The sequence below is a fragment of the Cetorhinus maximus genome, chromosome 4 (assembly GCF_964194155.1).
Source record: "Cetorhinus maximus chromosome 4, sCetMax3.hap1.1, whole genome shotgun sequence".
NCBI lineage: Eukaryota > Metazoa > Chordata > Chondrichthyes > Lamniformes > Cetorhinidae > Cetorhinus > Cetorhinus maximus.
The window spans coordinates 11,476,084-11,495,826 of record NC_135882.1 but is presented as its reverse complement, the minus strand read 5'-3'; the positions used below and the strand labels follow the sequence as shown (position 1 = coordinate 11,495,826).

Here is a 19,743-nt window from a genome sequence, read left to right as displayed (position 1 = left end):
TATCTTTTAATAGTCGTGACGCAATTAGCCGCTAGCGATGTCGAGTGGGTTGCTTGAGGTATCGCTTTTCAAGCCGTGGATAGTGTTTGTGGACGCTTGCCTCTTTAGACATCATATGCCGGCCCTAGAAGCAAATGACAGTGAGCCTTATATGGCCCTGTTTTGGCCTCCACTGTGGCTCTATTGGTTAAAAAGAGGCAGTTGGCCACATCACAGCATGCAACCTGTCAGTGCTAATCAAAGAGATTATTAGTAACTTAATAGAAACAAAATAAAAAGTCAAGTTACCTTTTTTAATACTGAAAGTTATCTGCTAAAGTGTATGATTTAATCATAAAATATCAATAACATTTCAAATTTCACTTGTTTCCTTTATATTGTGTTTACAAACATTAATTATTTTAATAGCTGTCACTTTAGGTAGAATTTCAAGCTTTTAAATTGTATTCACTGTTGTTTCTGTTCTTGCCAATTCATCACAAAGACTTCTCCTTGGGTCAATTTGAACAAACTGGTTTAATCTTTAACAGATTTTCCATTTTTTATATATTTTTAAGCAAATTTAGGGCTTATTGTAATTTTAAATTATTTAATCACCGTGCAGTTTAATGTGCAGTTCATTGCAATGCTACAATTATTCTATTCCATTCATCATAGATAATTCCAGTTCAGTTCAGTAGTTAATATCTTCCTTTATTTTCAAGTAACGTGTTCCCTTCTGGTTACATTTAATCTATATTCAGATCCACATAAGTACATTATCTGATCCAAGTACAGAATTTCATTGTACCAAACTGCTTCTCATTGAAACCTACTGTATAGCGTTCCTGAACCAAGTGTAGTGGGAGGTCTTGTGGCACAGTGGTAGCATCCCTACTTCTAGGCCAGAAGCTACAGGTTCAAGTCCCACTTCAGGACTTGATGGCCATGGAAGGTGCATTCATAATGTGGCCAAACAGGTTGATTATCAACCTGTAAATCCTTCCAAAATGCCTGATGGCAGGTAGCGTGAGCAGGAGAGTTTCCTGGTCAGCAATACTGTGGAAGGTAATAGTAAACCACTACAGTACTTTGCCAAGCATAATCATGGACCAATCCAAAGGAAGTCCATGGTTGCTAACACCCTCTTAGTGGTACCTGAAGGAGGAGGAAGATTCAAGTGTAATGCTGATGTCCTTGTTCCAATTATCTGACAGACCCAATGCCAACTCACAGGCAATGGCCAAATTGTACCATTCCCAAAGCCTACACACACCTAAAGAGAGCTTGACTGTCCATTCTTAATGATTCATCTCACCTGACCATGCCAATGGCACCTGCCTACTGATACAAGTTTAGCATAGAATCTCCTGGCTGGCCCTCCACTCTGCACCCACTGTAAACTTGGTCCGTTCAAATATCTGCTGCCTGTGCTCTCTGACCTACATTGGCTCTTGGTCCAGTGAAACCTTGATTTAAGAATTAACAGCCCTGTTATCAAATTCATCCATGGCTGCACCCTTCACTATCTCTGTAGTCCTTCCTTATCTTGGCGTTCCTCCAATTCTGGCCTCCTCCGATCCCTTATTTCACTTCCTCCTGCATGCATCTCGAAAAAAAGCTCTCTCTCATGTCTCTCTGGGTTCCAAATTCCCGGCTGCTTAGCTTTTGGCTTCTGTTTTTCACAAGATTTCTGCGGCCGTCATTGATTTGCTCAACCACTTAAATGACCTTTACCGTTGGCGCCCCTATCTCCAGCAAGACCTTTACTTCATCCCATCCTAGTCATTCCCCAAGTATGGCCCCACCATTGAGCCTGACTCTCTTCTTCCAAAACCACTAACTACTCCAGGTTAACCCTGCAGTGCAAAAATAACTCCAGTTTCTTTTTACAACTACCAACCAACTCCATCCATCCACTGAGCGCAAGGAGCTCATGGACTGTTTTGTCATTAAGTTTGTCATTTAGTTGCCTCCGCTGTTTGCCCCCATCCCCTTTGCACACAAGCCAATTTTCCCCCAGGCACAGACCTCCACTCATGCCCTCGGCGAGCTCATCTTGAAAACTTCTTCCTTGACCTCATTTTTGTTAAACTTCTGACCACCCACTCCCTATCCTGGACCACCCCCCCTCCACCCACCCCCACTAGCTGATATATTATTAATGATTCCTTGCCCTTCCTTTGAAAATTACCATCATCACCTTAATCCTCAATAAAGGACCTTTGATTCCTCTGTCCTTGCAAGCTACCACCTCACTTCCACCTTTCCTTTCCCTTTTGAAGTCATCCAAAATCCCTGTCCAGCTTTCCTGCAGCTCCATGTCTGAATCTCTCCAGCCAGAAACATTCTCTTGCCACAGTTCATTGTGGGTGTGGAAGAAATTGGCCAGCTTCCACATGAGGCCCAGAGTGGGTACTCTTGGATGGGCCAGCAGAAGCCAACAGCAAATTTGGACCCGCAGCTACCCTCAGCCCCTTTAAAGGCCTACTGGTTAGGCCACTGGCTCAAGTGGGTGGAGTGTGCCCATTCTGCCCATCTGTACCTAGAAAGTGCCAACAGGATCCTACAGCTGGTGTTGGACCTTGATTGGCATACTTAAGCAGCCTTCCATTTTAAACAAGTGGGTGTGGCCCTCATTCATTGACAGCCAATTGACAACTGCAGCAGGCGGGAGGGAGGTGCCCCTCACCGCCAATTTTCAATGGTCAACTGCTTGTTTTTCAGGCTAGAAATGGGTGGACTGCAGTTTAAAATTGCCCCCAATATTTTGGAGTAGGAAGTATTCTGTCTATGTGTGTTGAATGAATATTTATTTTTGAGTGCTGATTGTCACTGCAGATTGGCCCACAGGGGAATTGGCAGGGAGGAGCTGCAACATCTGACCATGTCAAGGAAGTGATTTAACATCAGTAGAAAGTCATTTATCCAGGCTAAGGCTGGGTGAGCTTGTCATTTCAAATGCCCATGTTAATTTGACTTCCTCATTCTGTCAGCTTCACTAAGTTCCTCCGACCTGGATCCCTGATGTTATCATCAGAATTTGCACATATATTTTTAGCAAAACAGGCTGAAAAATAGAATATTAAAAGGAATCAGAGTTCCTTCTTATGACCTCATTTGTTTACCGGAGTGCCAATTTAAGCAGATGGTTCAGTTGACAAATGGATCGTTAGATTCTACAATAGAGAACAGCATCGTAAATGTATTCACAAAAATTTCCTGTCCGGTATTTCTCAAGAAAGCACGGAAGCATTCAAAAAAAAAGTTTGTGATTTCACCAGAAGTACTGAACAGAAACATTCTTCACCACATTTACAATGTTGATACGCATTTTGAACAGTGACATTTTTACCCCAATGTTTGTAAGTGCTTCACTTTCAACATTTCCGTTTTTAGTAAGAGATGAAATACAATCCAGCCGATCGATATTTCTGCATTTCCTGGATAGAATGAACATGTCGGCAGGCTAAAGAAGAGAGGACAATTGAATTGTCTTTCTCAAGCTCTAACACTGACACATTTTTTAAATTATTTATTCTTTCATGGGACATGGGCATCACTGGCTAGGACAGCATTTGTTGCCCAATGCTAATTACCCTTGAGAAGGTGGTGGTGAGCTACCTTCTTGAACTGCTGCAGTCCATGTGGTGGAGGTACAGCCACAGTGCTGTTAGGGAGGGAGTTCCAGGGTTTTGACCCAGCGACAGTGAAGGAACGGCGACATATTGCCAAGTCAGGATGATGTGTGGCTTGGAGGGGAACTTACAGGTGGTTGTGTTCCCATGCACCTGATGCCCTTGTTCTTTGAGGCGGTAGATGCCATGGGTTTGGAGGGTGCTGTCGAAGATGCTTTGCTGATCATTGCAGTGCATCTTGCAGATGGTACACACTGCTGCCACTCTGCATTGATGTTGGAGGGAGTGAATGTTGAAGGCATTTGATGAAGTGCCAATCAAGCAGCCTGCTTTGTCATGGATGGTGTCAAACCTCTTGAGTGTTGTTGGAGCTGCACTCATCCAGGAAGGTGGAGAGTATTCCATCACACTCCTGACTTGAGTCTTGTAGTAGATGCTGGACAGCCTTTGGGTAATTAGGGGTTAATTACTCCCAGCCTCTGACCTACTCTTGTAGCCATAGCATTCATATGGCTGCTCCAGTTCAGTTTCTGGTTAATGGTAACCCCCAGGATGTTGATAATGGGGGATTCAGCAATGGTAATGCCATTGAATGTCAAGGGGAGATTGTTAGATTCTCTCTTGTTGGGAATGCTTATTGCCTGGCACTTGTGTGTCAAGTAATGAATGTAACTTGCCACTTATCAGCCCAAGCCTGAATGTTGTCCAAGTCTTGCTGCATATGGACATGGACTGCTTCACTGACTACTTAACAACCATTCATTATTAAACCTCCCTCGTTGTTAGGGCAGAATATATTTTCTGATGCTAATTGAAGTCTTGATACACTATAATCCCTCACTGTTACACAACAAACTTGCTGAAGCAACACATCACGTGACTAAAGCAAAAATGCTATATAACTTGCTCATGCTAAAACATAAAGGGCTCACTGGCATAATATTTATACAAATACCTACCTGCTGCTCAACAAAAAAATGCAAGTAACTTTGTGCTGTCTCCCCATTGGATCTCGTTTCTAGTTATTTACTTTATTAAGCATTTCTTTTTGTTCTACCTCCAAGAGTAGTTCTGTAGCATTTACTCTGTTTCCCTCCTCCTCCATCTCTTAAAAAAACGTTCCTTTTTTTTTCTGAGTTACTTATGCGATCATTAAAGGTCAGTTTCTTTCTCCCACTTGCTACTCATGGTGGATTTGTAGCTCTTGCTGAATGTCCTGATCTCTCCCTGCTCAGGATGGTTGGTCCATTACCAAGTCTCTGCTGATCAGCAGTCGAACAGCTCCTCAGTTGCCATGATCTGGGTCTGTCTGAGTGACTGGGGCCTCAATCTCAAAGAGCTTGCTATAGCTCCCTCTGACCCTGCCACCAAGGTCATTCTTTCCCACCAACACAAAAGTACACTCATCCCAATGAACAACATGTCCTAAGAATGTTTTACTTAATAGCTTAGACTCTAAGGGAAGCTGACACTGCTCAAGCCTCACAACTGTCACATGCAAGTTTTCTGCCAGGATCACACTATAGTTTTGGTATTCGTTCAAAACTGAATCTTTGGGTGGAATCGTCCCAGGTTTGCATGAAGTGAGGTAGCGGGCATGGAAAAAGATATTTTACCCGCCAGCAGCAATGGCAGATTTTGGCACCGTATCATCCGCTTCCTGCCTCATTAGTTATGCAGCCACAGGAAACACGCCATCCTGCTGCCGGGCGGCCTCTGAATCGCCCGCCAAGCCGTTACCTCACCGTTTCCTCACTCCGGGTGCCATATCTAAACTGCAGCTGCGCACACAGTTTTCTCAATGCTTGTAGCCCAGGACTGCTCCAGTGAAAACATGGCCCTGAAAGCCAAGAAGAGTTCAGTGACCCATCACTAAGAATGCCTGTAGGAGGCCGGCCAAGATGTCCTCCATCCACGCTCTGGCCGCAGGAGGTCCAGAAATCTCACCGCTCCGGCTTGGGAGAGCGGTGGCAGTGGTGGTCAGTGCCAGCGCTGCACAGAAGAGGTTGGCCATCCAGTGCAGAAAGAAGATGAATGATCTCATCCGTGCTGCCAGGGTAAGGCAACCATCTCATCGCTCTAAACTCACACACTCACGCTTGACAGAGTAAATGCTGAGAGGCTGTTTCCCCTGGCTGGAGAGTCTAGAACTAGGAATCATTTTTTTCACTTTGGGGCATGATAGGCTTGAGATGTGATACATTAAAGTGTGAGACCTTAAAGGTATGATATGGTTGATACGCAGGGTTGCCAATTCTCCCAGATTGCCCTACTTAAAGGCAATTTTTAAGATCATACTGCAAGAAACCCTGGGAGAAAAATTAGGGTTAGATGGAAAAATAATCAGAGACTAACAGACAAGAATCAACCAACTGAATAGCAAAAAGTCTGATTGCTGTTCAACTGGTATAGGAAGTTGGTGAGGATGGACATGTTGCGTGGGCAATGGAAGGAGAGCAGGAGCAGGTCTGGCTGGAGCCAGGAAGTCATTGTTATGCGACCTCCCAGAATATATCCAACTAGAGTTCCCAATCCTACTGACCCATTCTTAGTGCAACCTTTTTAATTCGATAGATGAGCTGTCACAAGAGACATGGCCTGAGAAAATGCAGCACAAAACTTTAAAGAGCAGCAGCATTCAGGTCAAATTTGAAAAGCTTATGTCCAAGAAACACCACCATCTGGAAGTTCCCCTCCAAGTCACTCACCATCCTGACTTGGAAATATATCGTCGTTCCTTCCCTGTCACTGGTCAAAATCCTGGAACTGTCTTCCTAACAGCACTGTGGGTGTACCTACACCACATGGACTGCAACGGTTCAAGAAGGCAGCTCACCACCATCTTCTCAAGGGCAAATAGGGATGGGCAATAAATGCTGGCCCAGCCAGCGAAGCCCATATTCCGTGAATGAATTAAAATAAAATCTGGCAGCCTTTGATTCTGGGAGTTGTTCCAGGATACGTTGATAGGTTAAGTCCTTAACATTCTACGACAATATGCATGCATCTTGGGTGCCCGCTAAGTGGAACCAGGCTGTTGTTCATTCAATCATAGTGATCCTAAGGCAAATCGAAAAACATTTCAAAGGACTTGGAGGCCCGTTGTGAACGGGTTTAGCAGACTGGAAAGCCAGGGAAGATCTTTTGCGGTCCCCACCAAGCCAGAGAGCATTCAGGTCATATAAATTAGGCTGGTATTCCATGGAATAAAAAGGGTTAGGGGAAGATTTGATTGAAGTTTTGGGGATTTTGATAGGAATTGATGGGGTTGATTGAGGAATTTTTTTTCCACTGGTGAGGAAATCTAGGAAAAGGGGACATAACTTGCAATTTAGGGCCAGGCTATTCCAGGGAGAAGTTAGCAAGCACTTCTTCACATAAAGGGTGGTAGGAGTGTGGGGGTGGGGTTTCCCGGTCCTGCCCACTGTGGGACCAGAAATTACCCCCCGAAGCCAACAGGCCTTTTGCTGTCAATGGATTTAACTTTGTTGGGCTTTAAATTTATTTTTTTTAAAAACAGTCTGGAGTTTTTTTAAAAAGTGCTTGATATTTAAATCTGTCTGCTGTCATTAGCCTAGGGCTATCAGTATAGGATTTGTGCTGCAATGCCTGATTTTACAAACTAACATTATCACAGTAAGGTACCTGTTAAGTGAGCAGTTTTATTGATGGCTGTAAGTAATCATAGAAGGTTAGTTGAAGGGATTTATACATATTGAATAGTTTTCTGTTATCAATGAGAGTTTTTTTTAAAATAGTGATGTCATCAATAGACACACCACTCTATGTAAGCATGGTTCCTGAGCTTTGCCCATGGTGGATATTAGGTGAGTTGGCATGGAGATGGTCAAGGCAAACGGTGGTGGGTGGGGCATGGGTTAGCAAGAGTTGGTACTAAGTTGGCATAGGGACTATAAAGGCCATGGGGATGTGGAGGGCATGGGGATATGAAGGCCATAGGGGGGGGTCGATAGAGGGACATGCTTGACATATGGTGTATGAGGGGTGGGTGTGGGGCATGAGGTGGCATAGGTTGGCATGGATGGGGCATAGGGAGTGTGGGGGGGGGTGAAGGGGACTGAGGACTGAGGACTGGGGGGCTTTTTTTGTTCTAATCATTTTTTTAAATTAAACTCCGCAAAGTGCCAAAGCACAGAGGCAAGCCTTCTGGCCAGCCCGCTCCTGTACCCGGTAGTCTCTATACCCGTTCTGGGGGCAGCTGGCCTGACTTCTAAGCCAGCTCTCTGCCAACCACCTCCCCCACCGCCACCCGCCCCCCCCACCTCCCTGCCCCCTCCCCCCCGAACAAAAATCAGAACTGCAGGTCACCGTTTTTAAAAGTCAGGCTTGCAGAGCCAGGAATTCTCCCCAAGAAAAAAGCAAAATACTGCAGATGCTGGAAATCTGAAATAAAAACAGAAAATGCTGGAAAAACTCAATGGGCAGAATTTTCTGCCTGTCGGGCGGGCGGCCCGACCCAATCTCCGGTGGGTGGGGAGCCGATCCCTGCCGGAGAAGTGGGCCTCGCCGCCATTTTAAGTGGGCGGGCTAATTAAGGCCCTCCCAGCGTGACTTCCAGCGGGAAACGCTATGAGCTTCCTGTGCAGGCGGGGGGGGATTCCCCAAATGCGAGAGTGTGCTCTTTCGCGCATGCGCACGAAAGAGTGCACACCTCCCTGAGGCTAAGTGCTGCCTTGGGGAGATCGCTGAAAGTTGTTCAAACACTAAAAATAAAAAAATCCTTAACATGTCCCCCTCATGCGACAATGTCACACGCGATGGGACATGTTAATAAATTTCACTAAAGCTTTATTAAAGTTTTTAAAATCCTACATGAAACCTCATCCCGCCGGTGGATGAGGTTTCATGTTTTTTCTAGTTCCTGCCGGGGCTCCTGGCCGACCCGACAACCTTAAGGTTGGACGGGCAGGTCCTTTAATTGTATAATTGATCCTGTCAATGGCCTCAATTGGCCATTGACAGGTCGGCGGGCCTGCAGCTGATTTGGCTGTGCCCCCGCCTTCCTGAAAATTTAAATGGGGTGGGATGATGTCGGGGGTTCTGCCCAATGTCATCCCGTGTCATTTTGCGTGTCGGCGAGCGGGCCCCGCCCCCTGCTCGCCAACGGCAAAATTCAGCCCAATAGGTCTGGTGCCTTCTGTGGACAGAGAAACAGAGTTAATGGACAGGATCTTCCAGTCGGCAAGCAGGGGCGGGGCCTGCTCGCTGACGCATAAAATGACACGGGATGACATGGGGGGGGGGAACTCCTGGCGTTACCCCGCGTCATTTCCATTTTCAGGTTGGCCGGGACGCAGCTGAGTCAGCTGTGCACCCGCCGACCTGTCAACGGCCAATTGAGGCCATTGAAAAAGTAATTAATGGAACATTAATGGAACTGCCCGTCCAACCTTAGAGTTAGTGGGCAGGCCGGGAGCCCTGGCGGGCTTCAGATAAAGCAGGAAACCTCATCCACTGGCGGGACGAGGGTTCATGAGGGTTTTTAAATTTTAATCACATCTTTCAATAGAAGTTATGGACATGTCCCAACTCACGTGACAGTGTCACATGAGGGGATATGGCAGGGAAATTTTTTTAAACCTCTTTTTTTAAAGTTCTAAATCGGAGTTGATCTCCCTGAGGCAGCACTTAGCCTCAGGGAGATCTGTGCACGCGTGAAAGAGCACACTCCCGGCTGAGGGAATCCCCCCCATTCCCGCACAGGGAGCGCATAGCGCTTCCGAGCGGATGTCACGCTGGGCGGGCCACACATTAAATGTAGGCACCGATCGAAGGTGCACCCACCCGCGCCCACTCCTGCACTTCCCCCCTAATGGGGGGAAAACTTTTCCCAATGTTTTGAGTCCGTATGACTCTTCTTCAGAGCTAAAGAGAAGTAGAAATGTAATGGATTCAGTCTCAGTAATGGTGACTATAAATATATCATTGATTGTCATAAAATCCCATCTGGTTCACTAATGTCCCTTTAGGGAAGGAAATCTGCGATCCCTACCTGGTCTGGCCTACATATGACTCCAGATCCACAGCAATGTGGCTGACTCTTAACTACTCTCCAAAGTGGCCTAGCAAGTCACTCAGTAGTAGCAATTAGCATTGGGAAATATCCGGACAGCAACATCTAAAAGACTTGAGCCTCAAAAGCACAGCAAACAACGATCTCATGCACAATCTCCTGGTTTTCACTTCCAACTTTAACAATGTCAAAAACCTTCCAGTAAATTAGTACCAACCAACTGACCTGCAATACTGTGCTATTTCTATCCACACAAGTGGGCTTTGTGAATAGAAAATTTACATTTTGCACTGAATGATAAATATTTTCTCATTTTAAATTGAAGCTCATCACACTTCCAAATGCCCAGCATGGGGCATATAATGGGAGAGCAAAGTACTGCAGATGCTGGAAATCTGTAAGGTAAAATGCTGGAAATACTCAGCAGGCCAGCAAAAGCATCGATGGAGAGAGAAACAGCATTAATGTTTCAGGTCCGCACACTACACTAGTTCAGACAAAGGGTCACTGGTCTTGTTTCTCTCTGCACAGATGTTGCCCGATGTGCTGAGCATTTCCAACACTCCCTGTTTCTGCTGGAGCAAAAATAATCCCTTTTGCCAGCCCTCCAAAAAAACAACCAGACTTCTCGTGAGCCTTTCATCCCCCTTCAGCAAGAAACCTAGCAGCAGCTGCCTGAGATCTGCTTTGGCACAACCTTAAGCATTCATTTCAAACAAAAAGTTAAGGTATGGAGAAAATATAAATATCTTGCTCAGCAAAAAAAAGACAATGTCAATGCAATAAATTGATAATTTTAAAAAATGAATACTTAATAGAAATGACTATTAAAAAGTGCCAAGCAGCAGAGCAAACTAATAAAACCTTTTTTTTTTTGCCTTTTTGATTAAGAAGCAAAGCTAGAAAGAGACAGGCCAGACCCCAAGTCCTGGTCACCATGGAATGGGGAGGGGACCAGGGCTGAGGTGAAGGGTTAGGTTTAACTAACACCGACCTTGCATTCGCCTCTGGTGGCGCACACTCCGAGCTGGCCTTGGTGGAATTCAGATGAAAGTGGGGGTCGGAAGTGGGTTGCCTTTCAGCCTGGGTTATTCCTCCTCACCCGGCCTGGTGTGTGGATAGGATTTTGGGGAGGAAGAGGAGGATGAGGGGGAGGGTTGGGGGTGGGGGTGTGTGTTGGGGTGTGTATGTGTGTAGCTCATTCCCAGTCTTAGAGTTATTTTCCTGTCCCTCACTCTCCACACACCCACACGCACACATTCACTCACTCACTCTCTAACTCACTTTCACTCACTCACACACTCTCACACTTACTCACTCAGTCTCACACTCACTCCCTCACTCTCCCCCACCCCACTCCACCCCACCCCTGGACCAGGGAGGTTTAGAGATTTTATCATGGAGGAGGAGTTTGTGACGGCTGTGAAGATAGCAAGATGTGCTTCTTCCCCGTCCTATCTGCTATCTAGCTGCCCAGGTTTCACTGTTGCTACAAGTACCACTTCCCCTGGCCTCTCCGGCCCACTCCACCATCTGAACTCCTATGGTCCTTTAGTGGGCCGGTGACTGCACAGGAGGACGTGAGTGTGGCCAAGGGCAGATTTCATTACCTAGAATGCACCCTGGCTGTCAAAACAAATGGCCACTTGGACTTGGGCTCTTCCTCCAATAACCGTTTATACTACGGAACTAAGTCCCGGAGTGGAGGGCCAGCTGCACACTTGTTTGCAGGCACATTGAGGCGTGAAGCAGCCACTGGAGAGAGAGGCAGTGCTGCCCAAGCCAGAACCCACCAAATACATGGGCCCCAGTGATTAGTACCATGTGCAAAACTGCCCCCCACCCCCAAACCTCCCAGGCCCTGGATATCCTTATTGCTCAGTTAAATATTGGTGTCACCCGTGGTTCAGTTGGTAGCACTCTTGCCTTTGAGTTAAGAGGTTATGGGTTCACATCTCACTCCTGAACTTCAGCACAAAACTCCAGTTTAACCCTCCAGTGCAGTGGGAGTGCCGCAGTATCTGAGGTACTGTTTGGACGAGAGGTTAAACTGTCAGCTCTCTTGAGTAACTGTGAAAGATCCCATGCCATGATTACAAAGAAGAGCGGGGGAGTTGTGCCCAGTGTGCTTGTGAATATTTATCTCTCAATCAATATCACTTAGACAACTTCAGGTCATAATCAGAGATGAAAGTGCAGTAAACCGTGGAGAAGATGGTAATAGACTTTGAGGGGACCTAGACTGACTGGTGGAATGGCAGACAAAATTCAAGGCAGGAAAGTATGTGGTGATACATTCTGGTAGGAAGAATGAGGAGAGACAACACAAGATAAATCTTTGAAGGTGTAAGGACCAATGTTCCCTCTGAGCAGCACGAGCACATAGAAACACAGAAGGCCACACACTAGTCAGCTTCTTTAACTATCGGGGGTGCCAAGCCACACAAAAGTAATTTAAAGGGTCACCGCAATTGAACAAATTGCCCATGCACCCCCCCCCCACCCCCCCGCCCCCCCACCTCCCCCTTGCAAAAAAAGAATTTGAGGGAACACTGGGTTAACAAAACTGTTAATAAGGAATCCTGGGCTTTCTTTATTCTTTCATGGGATGTGGATGCCACTGGCAAGGCCAGCATTTGCTGTCCATCCCTAATGACCCTTGAACTGAGTGGCTTGCTAGGCCATTTCATAGGGTGGTTAAGAGTCAACCACATTGCTGTGGGTCTGGAGTCACATGGAGGCCAGACCAGGTAAAGATGGCAGATTTCTTCCCCTAAAGGGCAGGTGGGTTTGCACAACAATCAATAATAGCTGTCATGGTGAGCATTACTGAAACTAGACTATTGAATTAATTAATGGGATTTGAACCCATGCCCCCAGAACATTAGCCTGGGCCTCTGGATTACTAGTCCAGTGAAGTTACCACTGTGCCACCAGAGCCAGCATCAAAGCCAGGAAGTTGTGCTAAACCTATATAAAATACTAGTTCACCCGGAACTGGAGTGTTCTGTCCAGTTCTGGGCACCTCACTTTAGGAAGGATTTGAAGGCTTCAGTGAAGGTATGTAAGTGATGTACTAGAATGAGAGATTACAGTTTGGATGGACTGGAGAAGCTAAGGATGTTCAGCTTAGAGCAGAGGAGACTAAGACAAGATTTGTTGGAGGTGTTTAAAATCATGAAGGATTTCTTAGAGTTAATAAAGAGGAGCTGATTGCAATGGCTGAAAGATCGAGAACCAGAGATCACAGATTGCAGTTGACTGGCAAAAGAACCAAACGCAACATGATGAGGAAAACTGCCTGATAAGGTGGTGGAGACAGATTCAACAGTGATCTTCGAAAGAAAATTGGACAAAATGGTGAAGGAGAAAAAAGTTGTAAGAAAATAGGGACAGAGTGAAATAAAGACTCGTATCTATATAGCCCTTTTCATGACCACAGGACATCGCAAAGTGCTTTACAGCCAATCAAAATCAGTCACAGTTGTAATGTAGGAAATGCAGCAACCCGTTTGCGCACAGCAAGCTCCCACAAACAGCAATGTGATAATGAGCAGGTTATTTGTATTTGTGACGTTGAGGCATATGTATTGGTCGGGAATAACTCCTCTGTAGCACCATGGGATCTTACACATCCACCTGAGAGGGAAGGCGAGGCCTCGGTTTAACCTCTCATCCAAAAGACAGCACCACTGACCATCCAGCACACCCTCAGTGCTGCACAGGATGTAATTTTAGTGCTGAGGTGACACATCAACTCACAGCCTTCTGACTCAGAGATGAGAGTGTCACCCTCTGAGCCGCAGCAGCCCAAGTGAGATGAACTGGACTGCTTTTCGAAAGAGCTAACGTGGACTCGACAGGCCAAAATGGCCAACTCCTGGGCTGTACTATTCCATAATTCTATGATTATCACATTGTTGGAGGTTACTCCGTGCATGTGCTGCATTACAACAGCGACAACACTTCAAAATTACTTAATTGGCTGTAAGGTTCTTTGGGCCATCCTGTGTTTGTGAAGGGTGTTACATAAACGCAAGTCTTTCTTTCTTTAATCAGGTCGTCAAACTGAAAATCGTAGATGCAATCAATATTTTCTATTACCTATAAAATGCCAGAGCCGCCACTTTTCTTAAAATGCCCCAAATCTCTCTTCCGTGACTGAATAAATTTAAGGAAATATTTATTTGGCAATTGGATAATGAACTTCATACATTTTCCTGGTCGTAAAACCCAAGTTACAAATTACCAGCATTTTACTGCGCATGATAAAAGATTTTACTGTAGCCTGCTGCGTGCAACAATGTCACAACATTTCATCGACAGTAATAAAAGTGTAACACAAAACTGATGATAATTTGGAGGAAAAGAGAATCAATGCGACCATGTTGCTGCTCAGTTTAAAAAAAAAATGAAGACGAATAGTGGCAAATATGGATTGCTGGAGATATTCTTTTGAGCTCTTAAGGGCTGAGACTGGCTTGTGTCGTTTGACAACCATTCTATTTTAATGCAAATTATATTGTGTCATGTTGTGCCAATGCAGGGAGGAAATAAATAAAGGCATGTCTGGTTAAACCATTCCGTATCTAAATGCACACAGCACATTCTAGGCTTAATCGGTTAATGTTCCAGTTTGTAACAACCCTTAAACAAGGCTATAAAATATATTTTCTTTTAAATACCTCAACAATGGCACCATCAGGCAGCCGAAGGAAATGCCTGTACAGCTCTTGCAAGCCACTGAGGTGTATGATGTAGATGGACACATGAGTGGTGATCTCTCCGCAGCCGGCCTCTGAACCACAGGTTTGATTGCACTCCTGGGATGCACAGCTCCAGGACGGGTGCATGGTGAGCTCATCATTCCAGATGTAGTCGTACACTGCCACCTAGTGAGATAAGGAAGACCCCCCCCCCCCCACAAACCCACCCCCCCCATATGAATTTGATTAGTCATTGTTCAAAGACGCAACCTATCTGAACAGCACACAGCAAACGTGGAAAGGTTGTGACACATAAGTGCATCAAATTATTATCATTTAGTATTTCGCGTCAGTCAAGACAGCTTAAAATAATTGGCATGCATTCCATGTATTTTCGCAAAACAGGGACGAGGGGGGGGATACTGAATACAATGGCTTTTCAAATTGGAGTGTAGCATGTCAGCACCACCCAAGTCCAGTGGCTATGCAGCTCCTGGGACACCTTTAAAGGGGCACAGAAAAAAAAATAAGCCAGCATTGAACATAGCGCAGCCTCGTTCAGTCACTTTGAGAGGTGGTCACAGGTTTTCCATACAGGCTACGTCAACCACATGGCTAGGTTCCAACACCTTAGCTGAGAAGAAACCACAAAATATTTTCTTAGTGAGCGGTGACACACCACTGAAAACCATCCTTAGTAACAAAAGAGATACGAAAACTGGCAGTGAAGACAAGTAATGACAGGTTAGCATATTGCAAGTTCTGGAGAGTTTGTTTGGTGCAGTCACGGCTGCTCATTGTTCCCGTGAGTTTTCTTTTAACGTGCTGTAATTCTTCAAACATTTTCAACGATTAACACTGACTGCTTGTCACGACTCTCATTTCAAAAATAATACATGTACAGGACTTGGTTTTTGTGTAGGACAAGGTTGAGATTTTTGAGAGTGCTCTTTGTTTACAAGATCTGATAGCCTCCACATCGAGCACCATCCTCCTGCTGCTGTGATTAGCAGGAGTGTGGAGTGAATAAAAGGTAAAAATCAATGAAATCGATTTCACCTCCTACAAAAACACATAAATAAGTAACATGCAGAAAATGGACTCTCCTTTGATATGGATCCTCCTAGTGTTTTCACATTCACGTTTGCAAATTAAAGATCATGTACATGGCAGCTTGGAGCATAAACTTCGCAATGGAATTTTTCGAATGCTTTTAAAACTTGTCCATTGCTGTACCAGGGTGATTAGACTGTGCAGTTTAAAGGTCACAGCAGTGTACAAACCTAGCATAAAGCTAGTGCAGTGGCTGTTTGGCATTGCAATGGCGACATGCAGAACTTAAACAAGCCAAGTTGCACTCAAGATCGACTAGCTCTTATAGAACTTGCCTTTAAGTGTGCCCAATGACATTTAGTTAACCATTCATTACCATGGTAATACAAATTTCATTCAGTTCGGAGAAATATCAGAGTCGACGCAAGGCGACACTATTTTTACAATGTACATTTGTTTTTAACTCAGCGAGTTGTTATGATCTGGAATGTACCACCTGAAAGGGTGGCGGAAGCATACTCAATGGGAACTTTCAAAAGGGAATTGGCTCTCTGTTTAAAAATTATAAAGTTGCAGAGCTTTGGGGAAAAGGCAGGGGGGGTGTAACTGATTGGACGGCCCTTTTAGGGGGCTGGTACAGACTTGATGCACCAAATGCCTTCCTTCTGTGCTATATGATTCCCCACGCTAATAAAAACAGACAAAATAGTATGAAAACTGTGCAAGGTAGGGATCTGTGATGATAGAACTATACATATATGTGTACACCCAGTGCAGTAGCTTTACTGTGTTAGCACGGCAAGTTGGGACAGGCAAAAGATTAGTACTAAGCTGAAAAAGTTTTGCCAATTCAGCACCTCTTCAGATCACTGACTGCAGAGTGTTAAAAACTCGAAGTGAAGGCTCCCAGCATTTTTGACCATTAAAAACAAATGTTCATAACTTCTCCTTTCTACATTTCTTATTTTGTTCCAGTTGCATTTTTCAAGTGACCTTACCCAGGCACAACCAGCCAGCAGCCACCACAGATGCGCAGTTTTACTCTTGGGGAAGTCCGGCTGTGTCGCGCCCAAACCATTTTGGGCCTAAAATGGCATCCGGGTCATCAGAAACACTTCTGCCTCACTCTCCGGCGAGCTGGCACCTGCGCTACCCTTGCCCCCACCTGGGATGCAGGTCACACTTGCTCAGAGTCGCACCGCGTGCAGGTCCCGCCTCTAAGCACGCTCAGTATCAGTAACTGAGCTCTTGTAACTGAGTGTGAGAGAAAGTGATGGCCTCTCTTCTTCATCGTTGCGTTCCGGCTCTTCTGCCTTCTTCTCTTCCACCACTGCCTGACCAGGTTTGCAGTTCTCGGATATCTGAAAGGAGAAAGGCACAAAGGGTGGGGTTGTTTTGAGGGTAGGTGGCGAAAGCAGGAGGTGCATGTTTACACCATCTGCATCTTGTAAATCAGGGGAGATTGTGGGATGGGGGGGGAAGTGGGTTGTAAGAAGGAGGGTTAGGTATGAGGACATTGCCACTTCCAATGGTGTCAGTGCTGCTACTGGCTCTGGTCTCAGTCATGGCTGCTCCAGTGGTGGTAAGCACTGTATCCTCCATTGGGGTGGAGGACATGCAGCCTTGGTCCCTGACCTCTGCCAGTTAGCTCCTGCTGCCTCCCGTTGTGGTCCTGCAAGAGAGAAGTGTGCCACTGAGTGTGCTTGGGTGATGTGGCAGCTATGGTTGAATGGCTGGCAATATGTGCAAGCTGGGAGATGTGAGTGTGAAGCTTGCAGCTGTGCTACGTGTATGAGGCATATCAATGTTACAAGTTGTGAATGACAGGCATTGTTGGTAGGTGTGGTGATCTAAGCAGTGTCTGAGGCTAATGGTGCAGTTGGTGGGATAAGGTGTTCGAAGGTGCATTTCCTGACCTCATGTGAGATCATTGAACTCGGCACTGCGTCTAGGTCCTCTGGGCTACAATCCACAGATACGTGCTCCCACTGCCATTGAAGAGTTTGTCTGGAGGCAAAATGGAGTTGAAGGCCGCAATCAGCCATGATCGTGTTGAATGGAGGAGCCCACTCGATGGGCCATGTGGTCTACTCCTGCGCCAATTTCTTGTGTTTCCTGGACCCCCTTGCTGGTGGGTAACATCTCTCCTTCTCTGCACCTCCTTGAACAAGGACTCCAGCGCAGCACCATTGGTAGCCTGCTCTCTGCCAGGTTGTTCCATCAGTCAGTGCTCTTCTTGGTCACACTCTCTTCTGCAACCATTTCCAGCAATTGCTGCAACCAGAATGCATCTCCCCATTAAGAAATGCAGGCTGGCTGCACAAACTAGCTTTAAGTAGTGCTAGCCCCTAATGATTTTGCGCCCCCTGCTCAGACAGCAGTGACTGAACAGTGCGCTTCACATTGACTGCACGCCACAATGGTGCAAGTGAGCAGACAGGATAAAGTTTAACACGGCTTAAACACACATGGCAATCCCCGCGACAGCGTTGGGCCTTATCAAATTTTGCGGCCATTGCCTGATGCTTCATTTCCACCGAATCTGTCTGAACTGGCTCCGAACTCCCAAAAAAAATGTTTCAGGGGTCTGGGGGAAAAGCTGCGCACAATGATTTGCACCTCAATACAGAGTGGAAATAAAGATGTGGAATACTTAGAATACAGTCAGTCAGTTCAAAATAAATTAAGCCATAAATGTAAGTTAATAAAAGAGAGCAGGAGGGGGAGGAAGAAAAGGCAAAAGGCTAAATTTTTAATTTAATTTTTTTAAAGTCTTTTAATTTTGTAACATATTATACTATAAATCTAGTTCTGACCATCAATTTTATTGCTGGAACATTAGAGGTGTTTGAGCATTGCAGAGTGTTAAGTTGTTGTAGGGTGTCTGAGTTGTGCTATTAATGATAGAGTTGGTCTGCAGGCAATTCTTGGGTGGAAATATTAAGTTTATTTACAATATACTCAGCAGCAACTACACGTGTGCTTTCAACTCCAACTCTATCTCTACACTAACTGAAGAGGGAGTCCACGCTACTCGCCTATTGGACACTACGGATCATGTGATCTTGCCTAACACGCATTATTCTTAAAGGTACATTACACACTAAATAAAACCATAGTTACGACAGAACTAAACGCTTAAAATAATGGCTTTGCCCAAGGTGACTAAATTATCTAACAGAAGAATAAAGCAAAATAAAGCAAACTCAACACAAAGCTTAGGAAGGAGTGAGTTAAATATCCACAAAGATTCAGTTGTTTCATTATTACTGTCATTTTGTTTCAAAATTACTTTCATAATGTTTCATTACATTATTAAGCAAACCAATAGGATAAAAGCTTATTTAATCAGTGCACCCTAACAATTGTCAATCTTTATATTCATCCTGTATTTGTCCATAAATATTTACTTCAAGGGTTATAATAAAATGTCTGAACATACTGAACGTGAAAAAAAGTTTGTTTCTGATATTTCAGTTTTTACTTTAATCCCATGTGTATGCCCCAGCCTTTATATGACTTTCCGTTAAATTATAAATGTAAGAGTTTTTTTCATTTGTTCATGGGAGTGGGCATCGCTGGCTAGGGTAACATTTATTGCCCATCCCTAGTTGCCCTTGAGAAGGTGGTGGTGAGCTGCCTTCTTGAGCCGCTGCAGTCCATGTGGTGTAGGTGCGCCCACAGTGCTGTTAGGGAGGGAGTTCCAGGATTTTAACCCAGCGACAGTGAAGAAATGGGGATATATTTCTAAGTCAGGGTGCTGAGTGACTTGGAGTGGATCTTGCTCCTCTAGGCCTGCATGGAATGGTGGCCACCCGGCCTGTCACCAGATGCCACCTCCAGGTGCCCCAACTGACTTTTGCCACCTGTGGTGACCTGGGGGCCTCCAGTTAGCATCCGTTAATTGGCCTCAATAGGTATAGAATGAGCTATGTTGGCTACCCAGACAACTCGCCAGCTCACCTCCAGAAAAATGCCAAGATGGAACCAACTGGCATGCTGACCAGCTGGGCTATTTTTAGCTCCTGTCTGTCCTCTATGCCTAGCCCCACCCGGGGCTCAGGACTGAGCCCCAAAACCACGACCTCAGAGCAGGGCCAGAATGGCATTAACAGTGACTGTGAAGGCGACCATGGCAATGAACCTTTGTGTGTTTGGCTCCTTGCAGGTTGGAGCTGGAGATATTTGCAACATCTCGCCGCCCTTTGTTGCGTGAGGGAGCTCACTGGGGCTCACTTTTCATTGAGGGTTAACTAGATTTCATTCAGAGAGAGCATATGGCTTTCCTAAGACTGGAGGTTCCCCCAGAGTGCAGGGTACCATTGACTACATG

At 45.4% G+C, this 19,743-nt stretch overlaps 1 protein-coding gene across 6 annotated transcripts in view; it reads right to left on the bottom strand.

Annotated features, from left to right (window-relative positions):
• ofcc1 (orofacial cleft 1 candidate 1) overlaps window positions 1–19,743 on the bottom strand; it is a 322,374-nt gene that overhangs the window by 71,649 nt on the left and 230,982 nt on the right. For 5 of the 6 annotated variants that reach the window (XM_078539931.1, XM_078539933.1, XM_078539934.1 and 2 more), the window contains one exon: window positions 14,337–14,543. In XM_078539931.1, the coding sequence (XP_078396057.1) occupies window positions 14,337–14,543 (207 nt within the window). Of the gene's footprint in view, window positions 1–3,301; window positions 3,423–14,336; window positions 14,544–19,743 lie in introns of those variants that run through there. The other variant, XM_078539935.1, reaches the window with a different exon arrangement.